Source organism: Xiphias gladius, chromosome 18, assembly GCF_016859285.1.
Source record: "Xiphias gladius isolate SHS-SW01 ecotype Sanya breed wild chromosome 18, ASM1685928v1, whole genome shotgun sequence".
Taxonomy (NCBI): domain Eukaryota; kingdom Metazoa; phylum Chordata; class Actinopteri; order Istiophoriformes; family Xiphiidae; genus Xiphias; species Xiphias gladius.
In genome coordinates, this window is record NC_053417.1 from 19,239,814 (window position 1) to 19,261,541 (window position 21,728).

Genomic DNA, 21,728 nt, shown 5'->3' on the forward strand with positions numbered 1-21,728 from the left:
CAAGTACCTCAAAACTGTACTTAAGTGCAAAAAGTAAATCGATACTCCAACACGTTATCTGAGTATTTTTTTACAGTATGGTATTAATAATGTTACCTAAGTAAAGATTTGTATTTTATTAACAAGGCAAAACAAAAAACAAAAAAAAAAAAAAAACCCCAAACATTATCATTAGAGAGAGGTTGAGAAAAGGGAGGAGGAAGGCCCCATGCCTGAACCTGCCTAGGGCCTCAAATCACTAAATCCATCCCTGTCTACTACTATTACTACTACTACTACTACTTATACTACTACTACTACTTATACTACTACTACTACTGATAATCATAATAATGATGATGATGATGATGATGATGATGATGATGATGATGATAAAAATAAACTAATTAAAGGAGAATACATGGTGTTTTCGGTTTGTCTAGGTGAGGGATGGTGTGTTGTGTGTCCAAGTTCTGTTGAACAAATTCATGCAAATACAGTAAATGTAAAGTAGACTTTTAGTTTGAAACTGGCTGAAACACTTGTTCTCTTATAGGTAACGATTCCTGTAAAAAAAAAAAAAAAAAACAAACAAACAAAAAAACACACACACATAAAGTGTGACTGATTACAATGAACTAATCCGGTAAGGGGCTCATCAGGAGTCACCTGCTGTTTGGAGTCCGGATCAGCAACTTTAAAAAACCTGAAGCTCTGCCGAGGAAACCGGGTCCCTGCGGTGTACTTTCCATGATTTATGAGTAAAGAATACAGGCTGGGGCTCCCGGGCGGATTAGACGCGGCGATCGCTGTAATCCGTTTCGGCAACGCTTGCAGGCCGGCGGGTGGGGAGGAGCCTCGGGACCCCGGTAGGTGTGGGATCGGGTAGGATTTTCCCTCGTGGAGTAGCAGCTGGACGCATGCGCCCCCCCCTTCCACTATTTCTCCATCTCCAGCGCAGGGGCAAATGGGATGAACTTGTCGAGTTACCTGCTTAAAGGCGCCGCCGGCTGTGTGTGATCAGCTCAACCTGCGCAACGTGAACGGTAACAGTTTTTCCTCTCCTAGAAAGTTAAAAAAAAAAATGGGGAGGGAGGGGTAGTCGATAGAAGATGTGGAAGAGCTAGAAGACTAATGAGGACTCGAGTGTTTGAATGTAAAGCGGACAAACAGAGAGCGGATTAGATCCCACAGCGAGGAATCAGAGCGTGCGTTGTTGCTAAAGATGCGGAAACAACATCAGAAGCGACAACAATCTGGATTTTGAGCCAGCGGGATATTTCCATGCATCGGGAGCAGCATGCCTTGGCCCAGGAGAAGGATGAAAATGTTCCAACTTGGAGAGACACCCAGACGCCCTGAAGTTTTCTGACTGTCGGGACCGTCTCTGTGCTATGCATCGGCTGATTTTTACACCATTCCGCGGAACTAACGGGTTTGGTTGGACCTGAGCCATCATGTCAAAAGTCATTCAGAGGAAGAACCACTGGATTACCAAGGTAAACGAGTGCGCGGTGGCCCGGGACGCGTGTGGGGAGCTGAATGTGGAGTTGCGCGGCGGAGCGGAGAATGGAGAGTTTCCGTACATCGGGCAACTCGGGGAGGATGCTGTGGTTTACCAGGACGGTAAACTGTGCGAGGGGGAGCTGCTCCTGGAGGTGGAGGGGCTGCCCGTGTCCGGATTACCCCTTTATGACATTTCAACTGTGATTAAATTCTGCAAAGGTCCCGTCAGGTTGAAAACTGTGCGTCAAGGTAAGATAAATGTGAAATACAGAAACTGAAAAAAGTCACCGGCACGGAAGTGTGTGTGGGACATTACCACTCACACACACAGTCAAAAGAGTTAATAACCCCAGTGGAGGTTGTTTCAGAATTGCCGTGTGGCAAAGCATTATACAGTAAGCACATAAAAACATGGTGATGTGTGTGAAGTAGGGCAGCAAGGCAGTGGTGCTGCTGCTGCTGCTGCTGCTGCTGCTGCTCAGATCCTCTCCACAGCAGCTTGGAGTTTTCACCGGCTTTGACATGTAGCTGCCCTGACAGTCCTCCTGCTCTCGTTAACATTGCTAAAGCCACTCGGGGTCAGACCTGCAGGGTCACAGATTAGGCCATTTACCGTGTGTGCGGCTCCAGAGCTTCATCTATAGCACACACCGTGTACTGCCAGTTCACTTCTCTGACATGTGGATGAAGCAAAATCCGAAACTTTTGATTAGAGGCGCAGCGATTATTCGATTAATCAGTTGTCAGAAAAATGAAGGCCTGGGTCCCTTTATGTGGGTTTTTATTGTCCCTGCTGATAGTCTCCCATCTACAGTTTAAATTTCCACAGTGCTTTTTCCAGGATTATTTTCACTGTCAATTAATTTGTCAGTAATTTTTTCACTTAATCGATAAATTGTTTGGTCTATGAAAATGTCAAAAAATAGTGAATAAATGCCAACCACGACTTGGCAGAATCCAAGGGGATGTCCTCAAACGGCTTGTTTTTTTCCAAACCAACAGCCCAAAACCCAAGAAAAGTAGAAAATCCCACCATTGGAGAAGCTAGAGCCTGAGCGTTGTGTAGCAATTTTCACTATTTTTGCTTGAAAAAACAACCGATACAGTTCATGAGGTATTGAAAAATATAATGCGCCGATTGTTCCAGCGCCACTTCCTCCTGTAAATGAATGTAGTGTTTATGTAAACTGAGGGGAGCACTGTTTGAGAGAGCGAGACACTAATCATGGGCAGATGGGGTTATTTCTGGAAGTGCTCCCTGTGTGTTAGATGAGCTTGACCCATTGCCCACGGTCTGCTGCATCTGCATCTGTCTGAGAGACAGCTAGAGGGAGCGGGATACAGCCACGGCTTCAAACTCGCTTCTTGCTTTGTCTCCAGTGTGTTGTGCATGGCTTTTGTTGCCTGCCATCCCGGCCAAGTCTGGATGTTCTCTGATGCCCGAGTGGATATTGAAATACATTGTTAGATTCAAATTTTAAGTGAGAGACATTTGTGTATTTCACCTCAAATGTCTGTTTCATTCCCTCTCTCGCACACTTACACAACATTTGGCAAAGCTTGTGGTGCCTCCTCTCTGGGGAAATCATTAACAGTGTTATATAACCGCGGTTTAGTTTCAGTATAGCATCATCGCCTTTCTAGTGTACTGTATGTCCATTAGTGGCTGCACAGTCAACGCTTGACCTCCGAAGCTGAAGTCTCGACCCCTGGGACAAAAGCCCAGCACTAATGCTGCTTTGTGTTTGCAGAACAGACATTTGTTTGACATAATCAGACCAGGCTTGCACCCTGGGAGATTTTTAATATCCACAAACAGTTTTCTAATTATTCTGAACTCCTATGGAAACACTTCGTGCTGTTCAACCCTGCTGAAACACTCTGACCGTAGACATTAAGGATATCCTGAGTCGTCTTCATGGCTTTGTCATTAGTTTCTTGCTTGACTCAGCATATTTTCCTTGTCTCTAATTAAAGGAGTGGGGTTATACTCCAACTATCTGGGCTGCTCACAAGACCTCCATTGTGCCTCGCAGTCGGTTTGGCTCCCATGCAGAACAGGCCCGGAACGATGATCCAAGCTGTCCCAGACTAGATGACAGGCCAGCGAGATAGATCGGATCTCTCTCTCTTTTCCTCTCTAAAGAACTGTGGGTCTTATTACAGGAGACCTCATCACCTCTGTACTGTATGCGGAAACCCTATCAGTGTGTGCAGGTAGGCAGGTCGCTGCTGTGGTACTCTACAGTGCCCACAGGTGTGTTTCTCCTGCTGAGGAATGCAGAAAGAAAAACCGCCTGAATGAAGTCTGAGCATTCCTGTGGAGAAGGTGGAATATCACACTCCTGTGGTTTTGACTCTGGGGTTTTATTAAGCTCTGTAAATAACACTTCAAATTGGGATGGAATGAACGAGATGTGAGAGAGCTTGTTATTTATACAACAATAATCATACAAAGGAATTTTTCTGTGGTAGATTTCTGTGGGTGTGTGTGTGTGTGTGTGTGTGTGTGTGTGTGTATTTTCTTTTAATCCCACTGGCCTGGTGTAGAATATTTAAATCACAATGCAATGTACCCATGGATGTACAGACAACTATCACTGAATTATGCTGATACTGAATAAAACTTAAAATCATAATTCTCGGGCAGTTTCATTAGTTATAAGGAGCGTGTTTTTCCCTGTGATTTCTAAGCGGGTTTATGGATGAATAGTCTCCATCGTAGATAATGATATCCTCAGAAAGTCACGCTGAATCTAAATGTGTGTATCACGTCTTTGTGTTCAGATTTCTCCTTCTCTACTCTACTCCTTCTCAGAGTTATGACTCTGAGAAGGAGTAGCGTACGGATTTTGATTCAACTTGGGTTATGGCAGGTTTTAAAGTACCTTCATTGCTTCAAAGAGGTCCTTTATGTGTCACAGCCAGCTTGGACAGCAGAATCAACATGTTGGTAAAGTGGCCAAATTACAGTAACCGACCTCCAGTTGTTCTTAGAACAACGGCATGCACCCGTCCCTTTCACCTCACGCTTTGCCTAATGTGTCTCCCAATGTCCTCATTCATACCAAAATACATACTCACAAACTACACATTGAAGACAAATACATGCAGTGACTGTGCAAAATGTTTATCTTTTTTCTCTTCCAATGGACTGTGGTTATTTAGTAACATCAATCATACTTTGTTTACAGAGGCCCCGGTGCATGATGAAGAGATTTATGGTATGGCATAATTTTTGAGGTTAAAGTACAAAGAGGGAGTACCTTCAGACTTGTTAAAACTTTGACCCATCTGTGTCGGGCTCATCTTTTATCAGCAGTTGAATCCAGCCCCTAGGTGAAAGGTTTTGTTGTCATTCTCTTGTCATGGCTGTATTTGTTGAGCACCTGATGATAACAGCGGTTTGCCTTTAGGTGGATGTAGGTGCCTGTGAAGGTGCAAAGGTGGTGCATTAGGTCATATAGCGGTATTAAACTGCTTTTAAAGTACTGCTAGTAAACAGTTTCTGCCTTTTTAGGCTGAGATATTTTGTACACTGACGATACAAAATCAAGAGACGTGTGAAGAACACTGTGTTTTAGTTACTTTGTTTTACAGCTTGGACATTCTTCTTGCCACTTGAGTTGTTTATTTTTCAAGCGAAGTGAACCGCCAACCCCTCGCGCACCTAAAGGGTCTGGAGGTTTTTTACGGTACTCTGATCGTGGGTGGGCGTGGCTGGGTGTCTGCCTGATCTCTGGGACAAATGGCCCTTGGTCGTCTTAGATCTTTGACTTCATTTGAACCCAGCCAGAGTGAATCAGGGCAGCGTGGTGGATGCCAGGCATAGTTGAGATGTGGGGCCAGGAGTTCACTAGTACACCCTGATGAAACGGCCAGATTTCTATGCCCAAAATTCTCTGTTCTCTTCCCTGCTTCACCCCTCATCTCAGGTCACATCTTGCTTTCTCCCGTCACCCTGCTCACTCCTTGGAGACCGGGTGGTATAGGGATTTTGAAGGCCATCTGTTTAATTGTTTAATCCCTTCAAAAACCTTCAGGATAGTAAGCATCTGTCCTGCTTAAGTGTCCTTGAGCCAAAATCAGAGTGTGTACCAACTTTAAGGTCACTAATAGCTGACCCTACACTGTGGGTCTAGTGTAGGCAGCAAAGCAAAAAAACAAAACAAAACAAAAAAAAAGAAATGTATCATAGAACTTGAATTCTCATCACTTTTGTGTAAGGAAATATAAACTATGGTGATAATACAGCTATTGTGGATATTTTTCAAAGGAGAATAAAACCTTTTTAGGACATACAGTATACAGTGATTTCTAAACAATAATCAATTTCAGTTTCAGTTCACCTCTTAATTTTTGTGCATGTTAAAACTGACTCTGTTATGTAAAGACTGGACTAATTTGCATCACTGAAAGTGTGTCTGTGGCTTTTTTGTGTGTGGTTAAGAAGGCTTACACACAACCAGAGGATGTCAGGGCTTTGCAGACACCCATCTCTTCTGTGATGTGCTTGTCCCAGAATGCAAGTCCCTCATACTTTCTTAAGTATGAGCACTTTGTCAGTCTTGATTAAGTGCATCCGACTGCGTGTGTATATCCCTGAAAGGTTTGTCAAAGGCTTGTGACATGAATCCTGCGGCTATCTCTCCTCCCTTCTGTGTACCCTCTGCTTTTTCCTTCTCCGTCTTTAACCACCGTCGCTCTATGAGCAATGTGTTGGCAGCAGTGAGGCCTCTCGGAGGTTTTCTACGTTGTTATCTTTTTTTGCATGCTCAACCTTTCTTGTGCTTGAACTGTGTCACAGACTGAGAGTTTGACATGATAAAAAACTAAATAGTCTAAATAGTCGTATTCACAGGGGTAAATGTAAATATGGCTATTTAGACAGTTTTAGTTTGGCCTTTTTGAGGTAACTTCCTCTCATCGCTAACAATGACCGCATAGCAGTGAAGAGGCAGTACTACCACACACAAGGAGCTTGTGTTATTTAAGCTTGGCTATGTAATTCAGAGACTTTGCCTCAGGTGTTGTGACAGTGAGGTTGGAATGAAACACAGGCAATGGCATTCATTGTTATGATTTCCATTCAGTCAACTGTAGCCATGCATTGTTTTTGCCATATCGTTCATTATGTATTTTTATGCCTCCGTGCTGGCAAAAGCCGTGGACATTATGTTTTCAGGTTGTCCGTCTGCAATATCTGAGGAACACCTTGAGGGAATTTCTTTCCAAACTTTCCAAATATTCTTTACAAATATGCACTTGTACTTAAGGATTAATTGATTAGAATTTGGTGGTCAAAGGTCAAGGCCACTGCGACCTCACAAAAAAACGTTTTTGGCCATAACTCAAGTACACACACTAATTATGACAAAGTTTCACACAAATGTCTAGTAGGATAAAATGATGATATTTTATATCCTAAAAGTCAAAGGTCAGCTTGACTGTGACATCCTAATGTTCTGCAAATACATTTAATACTTTTTATTAAATTCTTTCAAAGTCTTCACTACATATACATACTGAAGGAGATAGAGAAAAGGAGGAGGCTGGGACTTCTGGTGGACGAGAGCACAGGGAGCCTGAGTGAAAAGAGAGGACAGGGAGGAGAAAATAGGCACACAGCCTGGACGCTCATGTGCCCGGGGGAATAAACAAACATAGGGTTAGAGAGATGCAGTGGTTTTCTGTAAATTACAGTAATCTCATCGGCAGGACATAATGGATTTTACTGGACATTTAAGGTTTAATGGATTCATTGAGAGTGACAACTAATTTTGTTATATTTTACTGCAGAAAAAAATAAGAAACCGTGAGCTGTAAAGGGGGATCAGCTAAGAGATGGCTGCCTCAGAGTAAGTTTGGCTACTGTGTCAAAAAGGAATATAGGACTGAGTTTATTGTTGCTGACTCACCGGGAGAAATATGCTGCTTGAGCAGCGGACTGAGCAAGATTGTAATACAGCACACACTCATGCCACTGGAGGCAGAAGACTTCCAGTTCAGATTTTTTCGCCAGTTGCCCTCCGTTCACCTCCTATTCAGCTTTAGTATCATGAGTGTAAGTTTAATGTTATAAGAGACTGACATCAGAGCCTCATTCTGAGGCACTAATAGAAAGAGCTTGGTGGTAGAGCTAAAATTAATACCATAGTATCATACATTAGTAACAATGTTTCTTCTATATTCATATATAGCATTATATGGCAAGTCTATGCAAAATAACGTCACACAAAATCAAAACAATCAAACTGATTGAAAGCACTTCTTACCACTGATATGTATTACATCACAAAAAATCTTAATGCATGTAAACAAAAACAATGATTCATCTTGTTAATTTGTTTTTAAGTTTTTTACAGTGTGCTTTGACTAATTCATTTGGACACAGCATTTTGGACAATGGGAGATTTTTAACATACGTAAACACTTTTCAAGCTGTTTCAAACGTTTATCGAATCGCTTCTCATGTATTTGGTAATTATCAATTTACAATATTTATGCAGTCATAGGATCCTCCAAGACAAAGTAAAAAGAACATAGCCTGATACCGTGACATGATTATATATCAAAATATTATTACACTGAGACGATGTATGGTTATGTAAAATATTTTGCCCAGGCCTAAGTAATGGTAGCAGCATTAAAACCAGGAAAACACACATTTGAGCTATCGCATGAGTATGATAGTATAGTTAAAAACAAACTTCAGTCTCAGTTTTCCAAATGTTCCCTGTATTTTTTCAAAAAGCTGTCTTTCATTATCATGTAAAAAACTGAATTTCCTTGTGTTCTTAAAAGTGTAATATCTCTCCAGTGCTCTGTCTAAGTTAATATGAACTGGAAGTTTAGTGTGTGTGTGTGTGTGTGTGTGTGTGTGTGTGTGTGTGTTTGAGTGTTTGACAGGAAGCTGGATGGAGACATGCATTATTTCAATGGTGCAAAAAACAGAGAGGCAGGAAGTCTCATCTGACCCCAAGTGTCCATACACATACAGAGATGTTGTTATGTTGAGGGAATAATTCAGTTGTGTTTCAGGTAGAATCAGATTGTGTATTTCTTATCAGTGCTCATATGTAAAGAAGAGCTTAAATTTTAATTATGACCCCGGCTTGAGAGGAATGCTCCAGCTGATAAAGGACAGCAAACCCATGCCTGTACAGTAGATCCATGAAAAGATACTCCTCCACAGCATGTTGGTTACATTATCAGTTACAAACATGGAGAGCCCTCATGGTTTCTAATGCACTGTATGTTTGTCTTTTGTAGAGTTCATGTTACTGTACATCGGAGACACTGGCTCCTATTTAAGATGACAAAAACACAACTTGTCGCAACACTTTGCCTTGTGTTTCTGCTCGAATCTGGAAAGTAAAATCAGAGTCCTGTCCTGTCCTGTCTTTTTGCTTTTGCCGAGGATTGAGTGAAATTTAAATGTATTGATTTCAGAAATATTTGCACGTAGGGTTGTCGCTGTTCACAGTTGTGTTCCAGTTCAAAACGGGTCAAGAGTTTATAAACTTAACTTTTTATGCGTAACTTTTATAAACTTTTATAAACTCCATAGACTATTATTATCATCTGCACTAATTATAATTGTGAAATAAAAGTATCAAGCTGATGAACCTGTTGTCAGTTTTCCATTAGGTGTTGATATGAATACATGGATATACATACATGGAAGGATTACTGAATGGGCCTACAAGGCAGGGAGATGGAGGGCCCATGTGCCGGAGGCTCTTATAAGTTTGAAGTGACTGTTAACATTTCTTTTCACGACTACAAATGATGCTCCTGTTTTCAGTTTGAGTATCTGTAGGAGGGTTGGGGAGCCTTTTACATGTCTGTGCCCATGGCCCCATTCTGTCATAATCGTCCATGAATACATAACAGACAACACAACTCGTACTTTCCAACTACCATGGAAGTTGTCCGAGTACACTACCAGCATTTACCAGCTTCTTGGTTATAAACTTGGAAGTGTCCGACCTTATGAGCTAACAAGGACCACCTGAATGCACCATTAATTTTATGCTGTGTGAGGCTGGGCGTTTGATTTCGGGACAAGCTGCCGCCGCAGCCTCTCAGCCTTCACGTCAGTCCTCTTAAGGCCACACCTGGGTCCCTGAAATGAGAAAATTTATTTCATCTTGTACGTTTTGCCACTTATTTAACAGACTTAAATTTTTGGATCATTTATAAATCTAGTATCTATTTCACTCTTATGTCACCTGCATCTAAGCATTTGCTTGTACATAAATGATCATTCTGCCAAAAAAACACTAAATCAAAATGATTTTACAGTTAATTGATTAAAATTAAGGGTGGCATTTATTTGGAGCGTGCGTGCCCTATTGATCTGTGCGAGTTAGAAACTAGCTAAGGCTATTTAGTCTTTTTGTCCATTTTCAGTGTGTCACTTTTGTCACTGGAGTATTCTGGAGTAAATTTTAACTGCTCAAATGTATTAGCATCTGTTTATGTATGTATCCAATATATGACAGGGGACTAAACCAAATTGTGCTGTACATTTGTAACATTTAAACTGCAGGCAATGAATAATATAATGCTCAGGTCAAAACACCATTTCATTATGTCAACATTTCAGAAACTAACAAACAGCCTTTTTTAGTATTTAGTTTATCTACAGTAACAGGGTTTTGAATGTGTTTTTGAGTTAGAGTTAAAAGGTTTTCAGCCAACTACAATAACATGAACTGTATCCATGTGCAGTAAACTGTAGAAGTAATGCATGGAGTGCAATATATAAACTCCAGATACCCACATTGTAGTCAGCATAGTGCCATATGGTAATTCCTTTTTTTTTTAAATTGACTGACAGTAATTTCCCGATAATTACTTGGGGTTGTGTGATAATGCTGAATGATCTTCATGGCCTTTGAAAGTTAAGATACTGTAAAAATGTTTGATTTGCATAATGAATGACTCTTGGACAGTAAGAGTGGGTGTTTTTAGACCTGCTCAGATGATCTCATCTGTATTTGACTCTTTATTGCTTTGTTCTCCATGAATAACTGTGATTGGTGTTTGTTGATATAAGTAGAAACTCAATTTTTCATTTTCTTTTCATTGATGTTCCCAGGAAGATTTTTGCCTGATCTGCAAACCACCGGGTATTTTATTATATCGAACACTCAGCTCTTAGGTTTTTCAGCTTAATGATACAACCAAAAAAATGAAATTGAGACGGAAATAAAGAGGTATCACACAATCAGTTACCCTCTTAGAGTCAACAAGAGCAACTAATCAGTTGTAAATAACACACGTATATGTTAATCAATCATATACTGCAGTATAATGTAATTTACGTGTTGTGTGTTGTCTATTATCAGCTCCCTCTCTATGTTCTATCAAGAATGTCAACTGATCAAAAGTAAACACATGACTCATCAAACTCCTATATGACAGGTGTGGGCCCAGTTTGAGAAAATTATACATTGTGATCACTAAAGCCACACTGCTGGTGTGGCTGAAATTATGGATTGGGTTAGTCAAAACAGGAATTTGTCTCTAGCTGTGTTTCCATCATCGTATTTTTGTGAGTTTTGAAGTATTGGATCAGAAAAGGTTGATGGAAACAGTTGAAAAGAAACCAAGTGCAAAAAAATCTTCACGCTCACTTGAGGTGGTTTTTGCCTCTTTGGAAGAAGAGCTAATGCGCGCAATGGGAGATGGAAACACCTTCTCTGAATAAGAGCTGATGTAGAGAACAATTTACTCAGCTGTTTCCTCTTCTAGAGGAGAAGAAGAAGAAGAAGTAGAAGCAGCTGTTTTCGGCATCTTCTCGTCTATGGACAAAGTGAAACATAGCCAATACTTGCTGACATGAAAGAATAATTACAACTTGCCCAATTGAAAAAAAATCCTGAAGCCCTCTCTCCATTTTTCTCTTTTAGATGGCTAAGGCGATTGGTTTTGTTCCTTCTTCTTTCAAGTTTTTTGGCAGTTGTTTTGTTTCCAGATCCCGACCTCTACTTTTTCTACCCTGCTTATTACAGTCATGCTTAATGAAGCCTATACCGACACCTTCTGATGACACCATGCATCCTAGTTTATTCGCTCCGAGCCAGTTGATGGAAATCCGCCCAATTCGCATTTTCTATTTTTTTTTTCTTTTCTTTTTTGTGATATTTCAGAAGTTTGCTTCAGATTCGCTTGACAGTTATATGGAAACAGGACTTCCGTGAGCTGTTCAACATACGCACAGTTGACTGAAAGGATGAAATCTTCTAAGATATATGCACTGTAGCCTACAGGTGGAGCAGAAACACTTACTGGAGCAGAAACACTTAGCTACACTTACTGTAGCTAAGTGTTTCTGCTCCACCTCCCACAGGTGAGGCTCCCTTGCTGTTAACACTGTTGGATTCTCTTCTCCTCTCTGTGCTGTTGACTGTCTCCTCCCCCACTGGATGAATTTGATGGTTTGAAATAGGTGATCCAGGAAAACAAAAATACTGGGATACAGCTTTGAGAGCTTGTCATAGGGTTCTCCCGCTTAGTCAGTCTCTCTCTCCTGCACTAATGTGCACTTGCAGTGACCTATGCAATCACACATGCTCCAATCAAACACACACACACACACACACACACACACGCAAACACAGACTGACACTCCTCTCTGCGAGAGATTCTTGTATAGTAGCGATAAATTGACATTTAAGCTGTGCCCCTCCTAGATTCACACATCTGGAAGGGATTATGCACCATTACAGGCTCCATTTTATACACATGAATCATAGTTTTTATAGTTTATAGTTTTCTACTTTTGGTTTTTTCTTTGGTTTTGTTGTGGGTTTTAGGAACAGTAATTACACCTTCCTTCAGATGCAAATAACATATATTGTGAGAAACGTTCTAATTTTCCCAAAGCTCCTCTGCCATCAAACTGGAGAAGAACTTTAAAATTGAAAATATTTCTATGAAGGAATCATCTGCGCTCGTTTGATTGTTTGTAAAATAAAATATTGCTTCTTTTTTTTTAGCATTATTCTTATTATATGAACCTTGGTGTGTTGTTTAGCCGAGGTGAAAGGTTTGCAGATGATCCTTAGAGGATTTCTCATGCTGCTAATCTCTCTATCCTCTCCTCCTAGTCCGTCAATCTCTAGAGATTCAGGTTGCTCATAAGCTCTTGAGAGGTCTGACCCGACCCTGCTCGGTTTTCCAGTGTATAAAACGCTTTATGCACTATCATCTGATATCCTGACACTAATGTTCACACTGCTGTTTAACCTGGAAGATGTCATCCTACAACTCAACTTCAGACAGCCAGTAATCAATCAATTTTTAAGGCAGCACAAAAGCCAAATAGCTTGTAGAGAAAAGCTAGATTTAGTTTATGAGTAACCTTATACTTAGATTTACCCTTGTTGCACTGCAGCGATAACTGCATCAGTACTGTTAGAAGGGTATGAAGCTGTGAAGGCTTTCTATTGCAAGGACACTGCTTGTTAATCTTAAATGAGTTAAAGGGTAAGTGATCTAATGTTGTAGGAGGCTAACTTGCTCAGACTTGGAAAGTCCCCCCCAATGTCTGTTTCTCTGTACCACAGGCAGTGGAGCTTTTGGCATTGTTGTTGGCCTTGACTGAATCAACAGCACAGTGAGGATGATGATGAAAGAGAGAAAGAGAAAGTTTAGGGTGAGAATCACAATCACTGAAAAATGGACGTGATTCTGGACACTTTCATCCTTAATGCAAAAAAAAAAAAAAATTTTCATAGTATGTTGAGTCAGTGGCATTAAGATGTGGTAGTAGCTTTTATCAGAAACATAGATAAAAACATTCAGTGCGGACTGTAGCTTTTTATGTTTATTATAGTGGACTTTCTTATGTTTACTCCAAACAAACCACCGTTGTTTCCTCTGAAATTTTTTAAAATGCATCACTTCCTGTGTTGCAGAAGTTGTTTCTTGGGAAAGTTGGACACCCTCTGAGTGTGTATAGCGCAGAGAATGCCAAAGCTTTCATTAACCTGTTATATGCTGGATCACAGTCATTAGGCATCAGTTGGCAGATGAGCAGCAAAACAGTTATGCCAAACACCTGGGGATGGGTACTGTACTGCAGAAATGTTTCAGGTGAAGCTGTTGTCGATAAAGATGTAATCTCATTCGCAGAGCCCTCTTGTGGTGGAATCATGTATCATTATGATGGTGGATCCAAGGGACCGAGGAAGGCCTGTTGTGACTTGTTTTAAATTAAAGTAAGGAAATACTGTGATTAATGTTATTTAGTCGTTTAACGTAGTTTATAAGAGAAATGTTGAAACATACCATTTACATCATTTACAGTGTGAGAATTTATGAGAAACCTGCTAATGATAATAATTCAGCATAACTGTGGACAATCCAAAATACATTGGGTCTGTCCCAATAACCACACTTCCACTTTTGAGCACTTACTGTTCGCATTCACGCACTGCCAGGTTTTCCCATGTCGGAAAAATACCAACACACACTACACTTAATGTAATGTGAACTTTTCCTGACACTGCTTCAGAGCTAAGTGTATCCCACGGTTCACCTATAAGCTGGTTTTAGGACCAACATTAATCAACAGAGAGGACGAAGTTGAAGTTTATTACATGTTGAATGCAGCATGAAAATTATTATTCATGTCCAAACACTGCAAAGTTAAGACAGAACTTCCACACGTACCAATCTATTCTTCTTATTGAGACTGACCACATAAAATACTGCATATCTGTCGGCATAAATATTACATGTATCCTTTTAACAAATACTTCCATACTTCCATCTTCCATACTTGAAAATTTTTATCAAACAAAAACCAGGAAAATAATATGTCATGTCTCCTTTATGTACAGTAGACCTACGTGTTTCTAGATAACTCGTATTCCTCCTCTCAGCCCCTGAGAGTCTGTTTGTGCCGGTATTTTTGTGAGTGACGGGATGTTCTTATCAGTCAAGTGGATCAAGTCTTCCTCACGCTCGTGGTCTTAACAGGCACTGTGGCAATAACTGCAAATTTGTCACACAAGTAGCTGCTCGCCCTGCTCACTAATACTGAAAGTGTGAGTAATGGGACAGACCCATTGTTTCATGAGTTACATTTAGAGATGTTTTTATTTGTGAAGTTGCAAGGAAGTAACCCGCTAGCTTTAGTGATGATATGTGAATGTGAGATCTCAGGTGTAAAAGTCAGTTTGTTTGCTTTGTTCTCTTTAAAACTGCAGCGTATTGGCGAGTAAAATTTGAAAGACATTCGTTTTGATCATTATTTGAAGCCTCCATCAAACAACAGGGCATTCATCAACTGACAGATTGGAACATTTGTGAGTATAAAAACCTAATATTTAACTATGGTTTTTTTAATCACATTGTCATATTGATATCTGTTTTCAGCTGGTGCGGTTTACAGAGATGTAAACTCAACAGAAAGCTTCCTCTTTTCGATGTTACACCCAATCCCAACCATATACACAGAAACTGGGGTCAGCAACCAGAGCCAGCTTTGATCTTTGAGGTTTAGAGGAACCCGACTAGTTTTCCCATGATCTTGTTCCCAGTGTTTTTACCCTGGAAAAGGTGAAAAAGTTAAATCACACCAGAGGGCTGACAACTTCAAACAGGTGGAGAAGAGTCTCCTCGGTTCAAACACCTTTATGGGCTCTGGTTTTCTTGTATGTATGATAGATGCAGCATGTGTGTGTCGCCGCATCCACATTATCCCATGCACTCCCAATCATATATATCCACAACTTGTGACAGGTGGAAGGATGTCATATCTAAATCAAAGCAGCTTTGCAGGAACTGGCTTCCTCGATCTGATATTCTCATTACTGTCAAGAAGCTTTAAGGCTGTTCCGGTTGTGGTGGTTTGAGTTAGTCACAGTAACAAAGAAGAAAGCTGAAACAATTAAGGTGATTAGTGTTGTATGGGAAGTCTCTCTGCTGTGGAGAGTATCGCCCTGCAGCTTCTTGAATGACCACAAATCAAAACAGAAGAACAACGACAGAGAAGATTGTAGCCAGTATTGTTGAACAAGAGACAAAACTCTAATAAAGAAAAAATCAATACCACCTCAGAGTACATACGTTTAGCGGCTTCACACTGTGTGATTGATGTGTTGCATGTAAACAGCTGTGTGGGCAGCTGCAACTCATCTGCATAACACCAGTAAAGCACCTCTCTGTTGACTGGCACAACAGGCTGATCAATCCCCAACCTGCCACTTTGACCGGCTTTGTTATTCTCTCCAAGTTACAGTTTTTCTTTTCTGAAAAGATGTGGCATTTTCTGCTCAATACAGGCTATGCACCACATTTTTTTTCATCATCATACAGTCTTATTGCTCACTTAACAGAAAAATATAGACATATACCAGTCAGGAAAGAGCAAACTTGGCCTTTCCTTGAAATATCTTGGTTTTCTTCTACATTGAGAGGGAATTACTGTTAAAATACACTGCTGCACTGTCACACAGAGCGGAATTTCAGATTGAGCTGTAAAACCCATAACAGCTCTTTTTATTCATTGTATTCATTTAGAATTTTGTTCTATTTGTTGAATCTCTCATCTGTCCTGCTTTACAAAAGTCATGTCTGACATTGCGGTCCTGACCAGTGAGTAAACATATCACATGAGCCTTCCTAAAAACCAATATTTTCCTTCAGTCCTCTGGCCTGCATTCACATACAAATCCTCCACAATCTGACACATGCCTCCACCTATCAAATCACTTGCTGTTTTTCTTCCAGCTGTGGCTCTGAATCACTGCATTTCCAGAGTAAATTTAGACTCAGACAAAGCGAGAATGTGATGGAAATATTTTTCTGGAGCTGGTGTCAGCAAAATTTACTTTGAACAACTTAACTTGTGTAACTCACTCTCCGTCATATCTTGTGCTATGCTGCCTTTTGTAAACGTGACCTGAAACTGACTCAAATCTCATTGAGCTCTCAGAAGGAAAGCAATATTTTACTCTTTTATGTTTGTCTCTGTTCTCAATATAGAGCTTCAGTGTGAGGTTATATATGGCAACTGAGTGTGTTTAATCAGTAAACCGTCACTGCAAATGCCATAATCTGACCGAAATGTCTTCAGAGAACTGTTTTTCAAAAATGAAGAGCAGAGACAGAGGCGTATTTTTAAAACATTCATCAGGCAAGAGGATAAAAGGTAAATATCTGTTTCTGCTTGTCCTCAAAGCTAAAACAGATATACAGTACATGGCATCCTCCAACTCAAACACAGTGGAGATTTGTTCCGTTACCCTCTGGGAATGTTTACAAGCCTCTCTGTCCAAGGGAGGGAGTGACCTTGGGCTGCAGCTGTTTGTCAGAAGTTGGCAGCATCTGGCTGTGCTGAAGGGTGAGGTGTAGTGGTGGGGGAGTCGGTTGCACAAAGAGGAGAAAAAGTTTGTGCTGAGCAGGTCAGGCAGTGTTAGTCAGAGGACAGGGCTGTGGTTTGGATATAATTTGAACAGTCATTTCTTAGGGTGAGACAAGGGGAAATTGGATGAAAGTTTAACACACTGAGAAAAGCTAAAGCAAATGTGATGCTGATATTTGTAGTTTTTCATGTTTTAGTTTATGAACAACTACCTGTGTACATTTTACATTACCTCCAACCATTTTGGAAAGATCGATTCCCAGCATAGACACTTGCTTATACACAGCATCTAGTCCTCCTGAAGTTTTCACCTGCTGATGTGATCTGCAGCCAGGGACTGCTCTGACAACACGCCATCCTGTTGTGTTCAAGGCAACTGTTTGGTAACTGTTTGTGTATGATTGGGGAAGCCATAGTTCACGGGTGCAATGCGTCTTGGCAGCCAACGCTCAAATATTGAACGTCAGAGGCTTGGAGCATCCTTGACCTTGATTTTAAATGAAGTTTCCAAAGATTGTATCTGTTTGTAACTGCATCATGGTAATATCCAATATTATGGATTTAACAACCTTTGAAAGGTTGGTTCACCCAGAAAAAATTAAATAAGACATTTTCTCACTTACCTCTTGTAGTATCTAGCCATGCAATTTATGAGATTTATGCCTCCATCCCAACATAATTGAAATTAACTGATTTGCTTGTTTTGTCAGAAAAACCTTTTCAGTTTTTTTTTTTTTTGAGCTGCAATGGTTAATTGATTATTCGTTTAATTGATCAACAGAAAAATTCCAAATATTTTTTCTTTCTAGAGTGAGGATTTTTTTAAATGTGAGGATTTTTTTTTTTTCATTCATGATAGTGAAATGCATATTTTTGGATTTTGGTGTGTTGGTTGGACCAAAAAGACATCCGAAGACGTCACAATTTCCCACTGCGATGTCACCTTCACAGTGGGAAATTAAAATCAGTATTTTTCCACTAACGATTAATCAAATAATTGAAAAAATAATCAGCAGCTTAATTGATAATTAGTTGCAGTCCCACTCAGTTTACACTGATATAAAGTAAAAATTGAGAAAAGCAGCTATATCTTACATTTTTAGAGACAGGAATCAGAAAATGTTTAACATTTTTCTTTGATAAATGACTTAAAGAATAAATTGATTATCATTGTCTTTCTATCAGTCGACTAACCGATTGATCGAGCCGTCATTTAAGCCCCAGAAGAATGACATCTCACAGTGAAAATGAATATGTAGATACAGTTCTTTGAAATTGACCCCCAGGAATGTAAAGTTCTCCAAAACACTGCGAGTCAGAGCCTGCAAGATGCTGTGCCGGAGCTGGTGCACCAGCTTCTCTAACTGAGTCTGGTCTAGTATCTGAAAGGACACTTGATCTAAATGCTGTTTAATTATGATGTAAACTGGGAAAATGTTAAATTACATTTCTCCAAAAACACATTACAAATTACAAAAGTGCCAATAATGTTAGCCTAAATGACCACATAGCGCTAGGTAGGTGAGCATAATTGTATATTTCCCTCTCATTCTAAACTGCATGAATATTACCTTAATTATGAAACATTTTCTTAATTATTCCTCATAAACAAAATAATACCTCCTTTTAAAAAGGATTGGCTGATAAGTTTAATATATTGTGTGGCCCCGTAAACCTTTTATTTTTGGATGTTATGCTGGAGCTTGTGATGCTAAAGGGACTTTATGTTTACATAGCTGATTGCTTTTGAATGGTTTGCGCTAGAGGTGTTTTCTAACAACTGATTCACACATATTTAAAGTCTTTACTAGCAAAGACATGAGTTACGTTTTAATGGTGCAACCCGATTTAGCCAATCTTTTCTTTGAAACAAGCTAGTAGTTACTAAGAACTTAGTTAAACACTTTACTAACTAGATTTTCAAATAGCTGGTGCAACCCAATTCATGGCTGTTTATCTGAGGAGAGACTGGTGTGTGAAAGTTTTAAGATGGAGAAGCTGTGTGAAGTACAGTAGAACTGCAACTTCTCTGTCTCTAATATATTATATTTCGAGTGCTCTTATAGTACACTCTGCTAGGTACAAGCATATAATTATGTTTTAAATATAATAGGAAGATGCAGGAGTGTATAATTATACAGTAAATGGTGCGACAGTCTCTCAGCCTGTAATATGTGATGGAAAACTACTACGGTATTTGCTGTATTCCTAAAATGGCGATTCATAAATAGTTGTGCAAGGACGTCTGTGTTTGTGTAGAGTACATGGTGCTGTAATGTGTGTGTGTAAAAATAGTTGTTTGATACATTTTGCTGAAGTTCAAGCTTAAGATAAACTCTTACACCGTGTTCATACACAAATAATTTCATATGTTCATACATGAACATATTTTTGTAGCCGTGTTGCCTCTTAACACTTAAACACCACGCAGAATGCATACTGGACTTCTGTTTCTTTTTTAAAGTAACATGTACTAATGCTTTTTCTGTCTGATTCAGTTAAAGTATTCGTACAACATTTAATAAACCACTTAAACTTATTTTCATTAGGCCAATTGGTTACTGTGTGTTTACTATGTTTGACATTATAGGGTTTTATTGGGCACCGAAGGTCACACACTCTAACCAAATATTGTCGTGTAAAGACTGTGGCACATTGTGTGTTTTTGGTGCAACTGAGCTTTTACATGTGTGTGTACGTGTGTTAGTGTCAAAGTTGGACTTTGCGCTTCATAGTTTTGTGGTAAGTTTTGTATCTTTAACCTTTCAGTGTCCGATCAGTAATTGTAGTTTAATTATAGGTGAGCATGTTTTAAAAGTCAAGTTTTACCTACCTTTACCTGTTGTTTCAGTGCTTGTGATATAGCAGTGTCAGTGGAGGAGAATTGTAGAGTTGGTATAATTTTCATGCTCTTGGGCACGCACAGTGCGGCTCTTATTTCAGTGATGAAAGCTCCCTCTCAGTTAATAGCCCTAGGCTTCTTAAGATGAAATTCCCCCTCGCACACAAACAGAAATAGGATAATCTGAGGAATTTTGAAAGAGTCAGTTATTAGATTTAATCAGTACAAACTTCAGCAGGTAAATGGGAGCAGTTCAAAACACTTAAACCTTTACTTAGTGAGTCTGTTCATCCTGGAAATCTGTTACTGTACACCCAACCAACAAAACTTCACTCTCACCCCCCTTATTTAGCATTTAGAAGCAGTACACAAACACTCAGTAAATAGGCTTGGCACACTATAATGTAGTTGTAAGTAGGTGTCAGGACGGCATCTGTAACTGACTTATGAACATTTAATGATGAGACAGTGTGACATAGCCGTAGTTATATTCAATTATAGCTGATTACACTCCAGTATACTCTTATATACTACTGTGTGCTTTAATATGAGCAAGCACATTTCAAGCACATTATGACCGAGCAAAGATGGTACTGCTGCAGCAAACAATACATTTTGTTATGGATTATTCTCTTGATTGGTTGATTAATCATTTAGTCTATAAGATGCCAGAAATAGTGAAAAATGTTGCTTGCTTTGTCTGATCAACAGGCCAAATCCAAAAGATATTCAATTTACTATCAGAGAAGATCAAGAAAACCTGTAAATATTCACCTTTGACTAGCTGGACGCAGGGAATTTTTGTTTTAACAGGAAAAGCTTTTAAAAAAGGCACAAGGTCTTCACTATGTTTGGCTACAATTAATACACATCCTTCCTTCTCATAGACCTTGAACTCATCACCATTGGAAATTGTCCAGTCCTATTGTCATCGCCTCTCCAGCTCTGGTGGATTTCTTGTCATTAGTATGAAGGACGTGGGAAGGAAGGAATTACTAATCGGGTTTTACCATTTGTATGACAATAGCCATGAGTGGAGCAATGATGCCATGCGGTCTAGAGAAAGAGATACAAAAGACGATATGTTAAGTGAGAAATCAGCTCCATTATAAAACGTTAAATAGGACCAGTCGGCCATTTATGTTGTGCCATCAGATCCCTTTATAAATCATCCTAATTTTGCGTGATATCTATCCTGATATACGATCGCCAATTTTGGGTGACAACGGGCTCTCATTATTAGAGAGCTCAAGAGGACAAGGACTTGACATATTATGTTACATCAGACACAACGAATCAGTGCCTCATTAAAGCACTCACAGCAGCCAGGATTTAACACCACAGGGGCAGAGTTGCAACGAGTGGGAAGCAGCGCCTGATCTCATTTTAGCGATCTCAACATATTAACGTTAACTGTGGTTACGCAATCATGGCTGAGTCAGATGACTGTTTATTTCAATGTATTTATTTTTAAACTGTCAACACTTTTCTGTCCATCTTCGCACTCATCAAACAGTCGACAGCAATGGTTCCCACTGTTGTGTCATGTTTCAAAGGTACAGCTTGTGACACAGGATCCCATCATGTAAGTCTTTGTCTGAGCGCTTCATATTCAGTGAAGAAGTGGAAACTTGTTAAAGGTAGAGGTAGGGAGATAACAGTGGGGAGCTTTAATCTTTGATCAAAATACTCCAGATACTCCTGTGTCGTTCTCTCATTGTTAACAACTATTTTTATAATCAATTTATCTAGCAATTAATTTCTTGATTATTTTACAAATTGTGCGGTCTAAAAAATATCAGAAGATAGTCAGAAGATAGTGAACAACGCCCATCAACATTTCCCACAGCCCAAGCAGATGTCTTCAAATAGCATGTGTTTTCTGATCAGAAGTACAAAATCAAAAGCTATTATTCATTCTGACATTCTGTACTTTACTGTCCCTTTTGTGTTTATTTCTGTTCTCTGTGTGGCGTCACAAAGAGCTCATGAAAAAATAACTGACTATGAGCACTA

General features: G+C 39.7%; 1 protein-coding gene across 14 annotated transcripts in view; it reads left to right on the forward strand.

The window, feature by feature from the left end:
• The first annotated feature begins 943 nt into the window (after positions 1-943).
• LOC120804342 (membrane-associated guanylate kinase, WW and PDZ domain-containing protein 1-like) overlaps positions 944-21,728 on the forward strand; it is a 100,092-nt gene continuing 79,307 nt past the window's right edge. For all 14 annotated transcript variants that reach the window (XM_040153744.1, XM_040153747.1, XM_040153746.1 and 11 more), the window contains exon 1: positions 944-1,734. In XM_040153744.1, the coding sequence (XP_040009678.1) occupies positions 1,437-1,734 (298 nt within the window). In that variant the 5' untranslated portion in view covers positions 944-1,436. The remainder of the gene's footprint in view (positions 1,735-21,728) is intronic.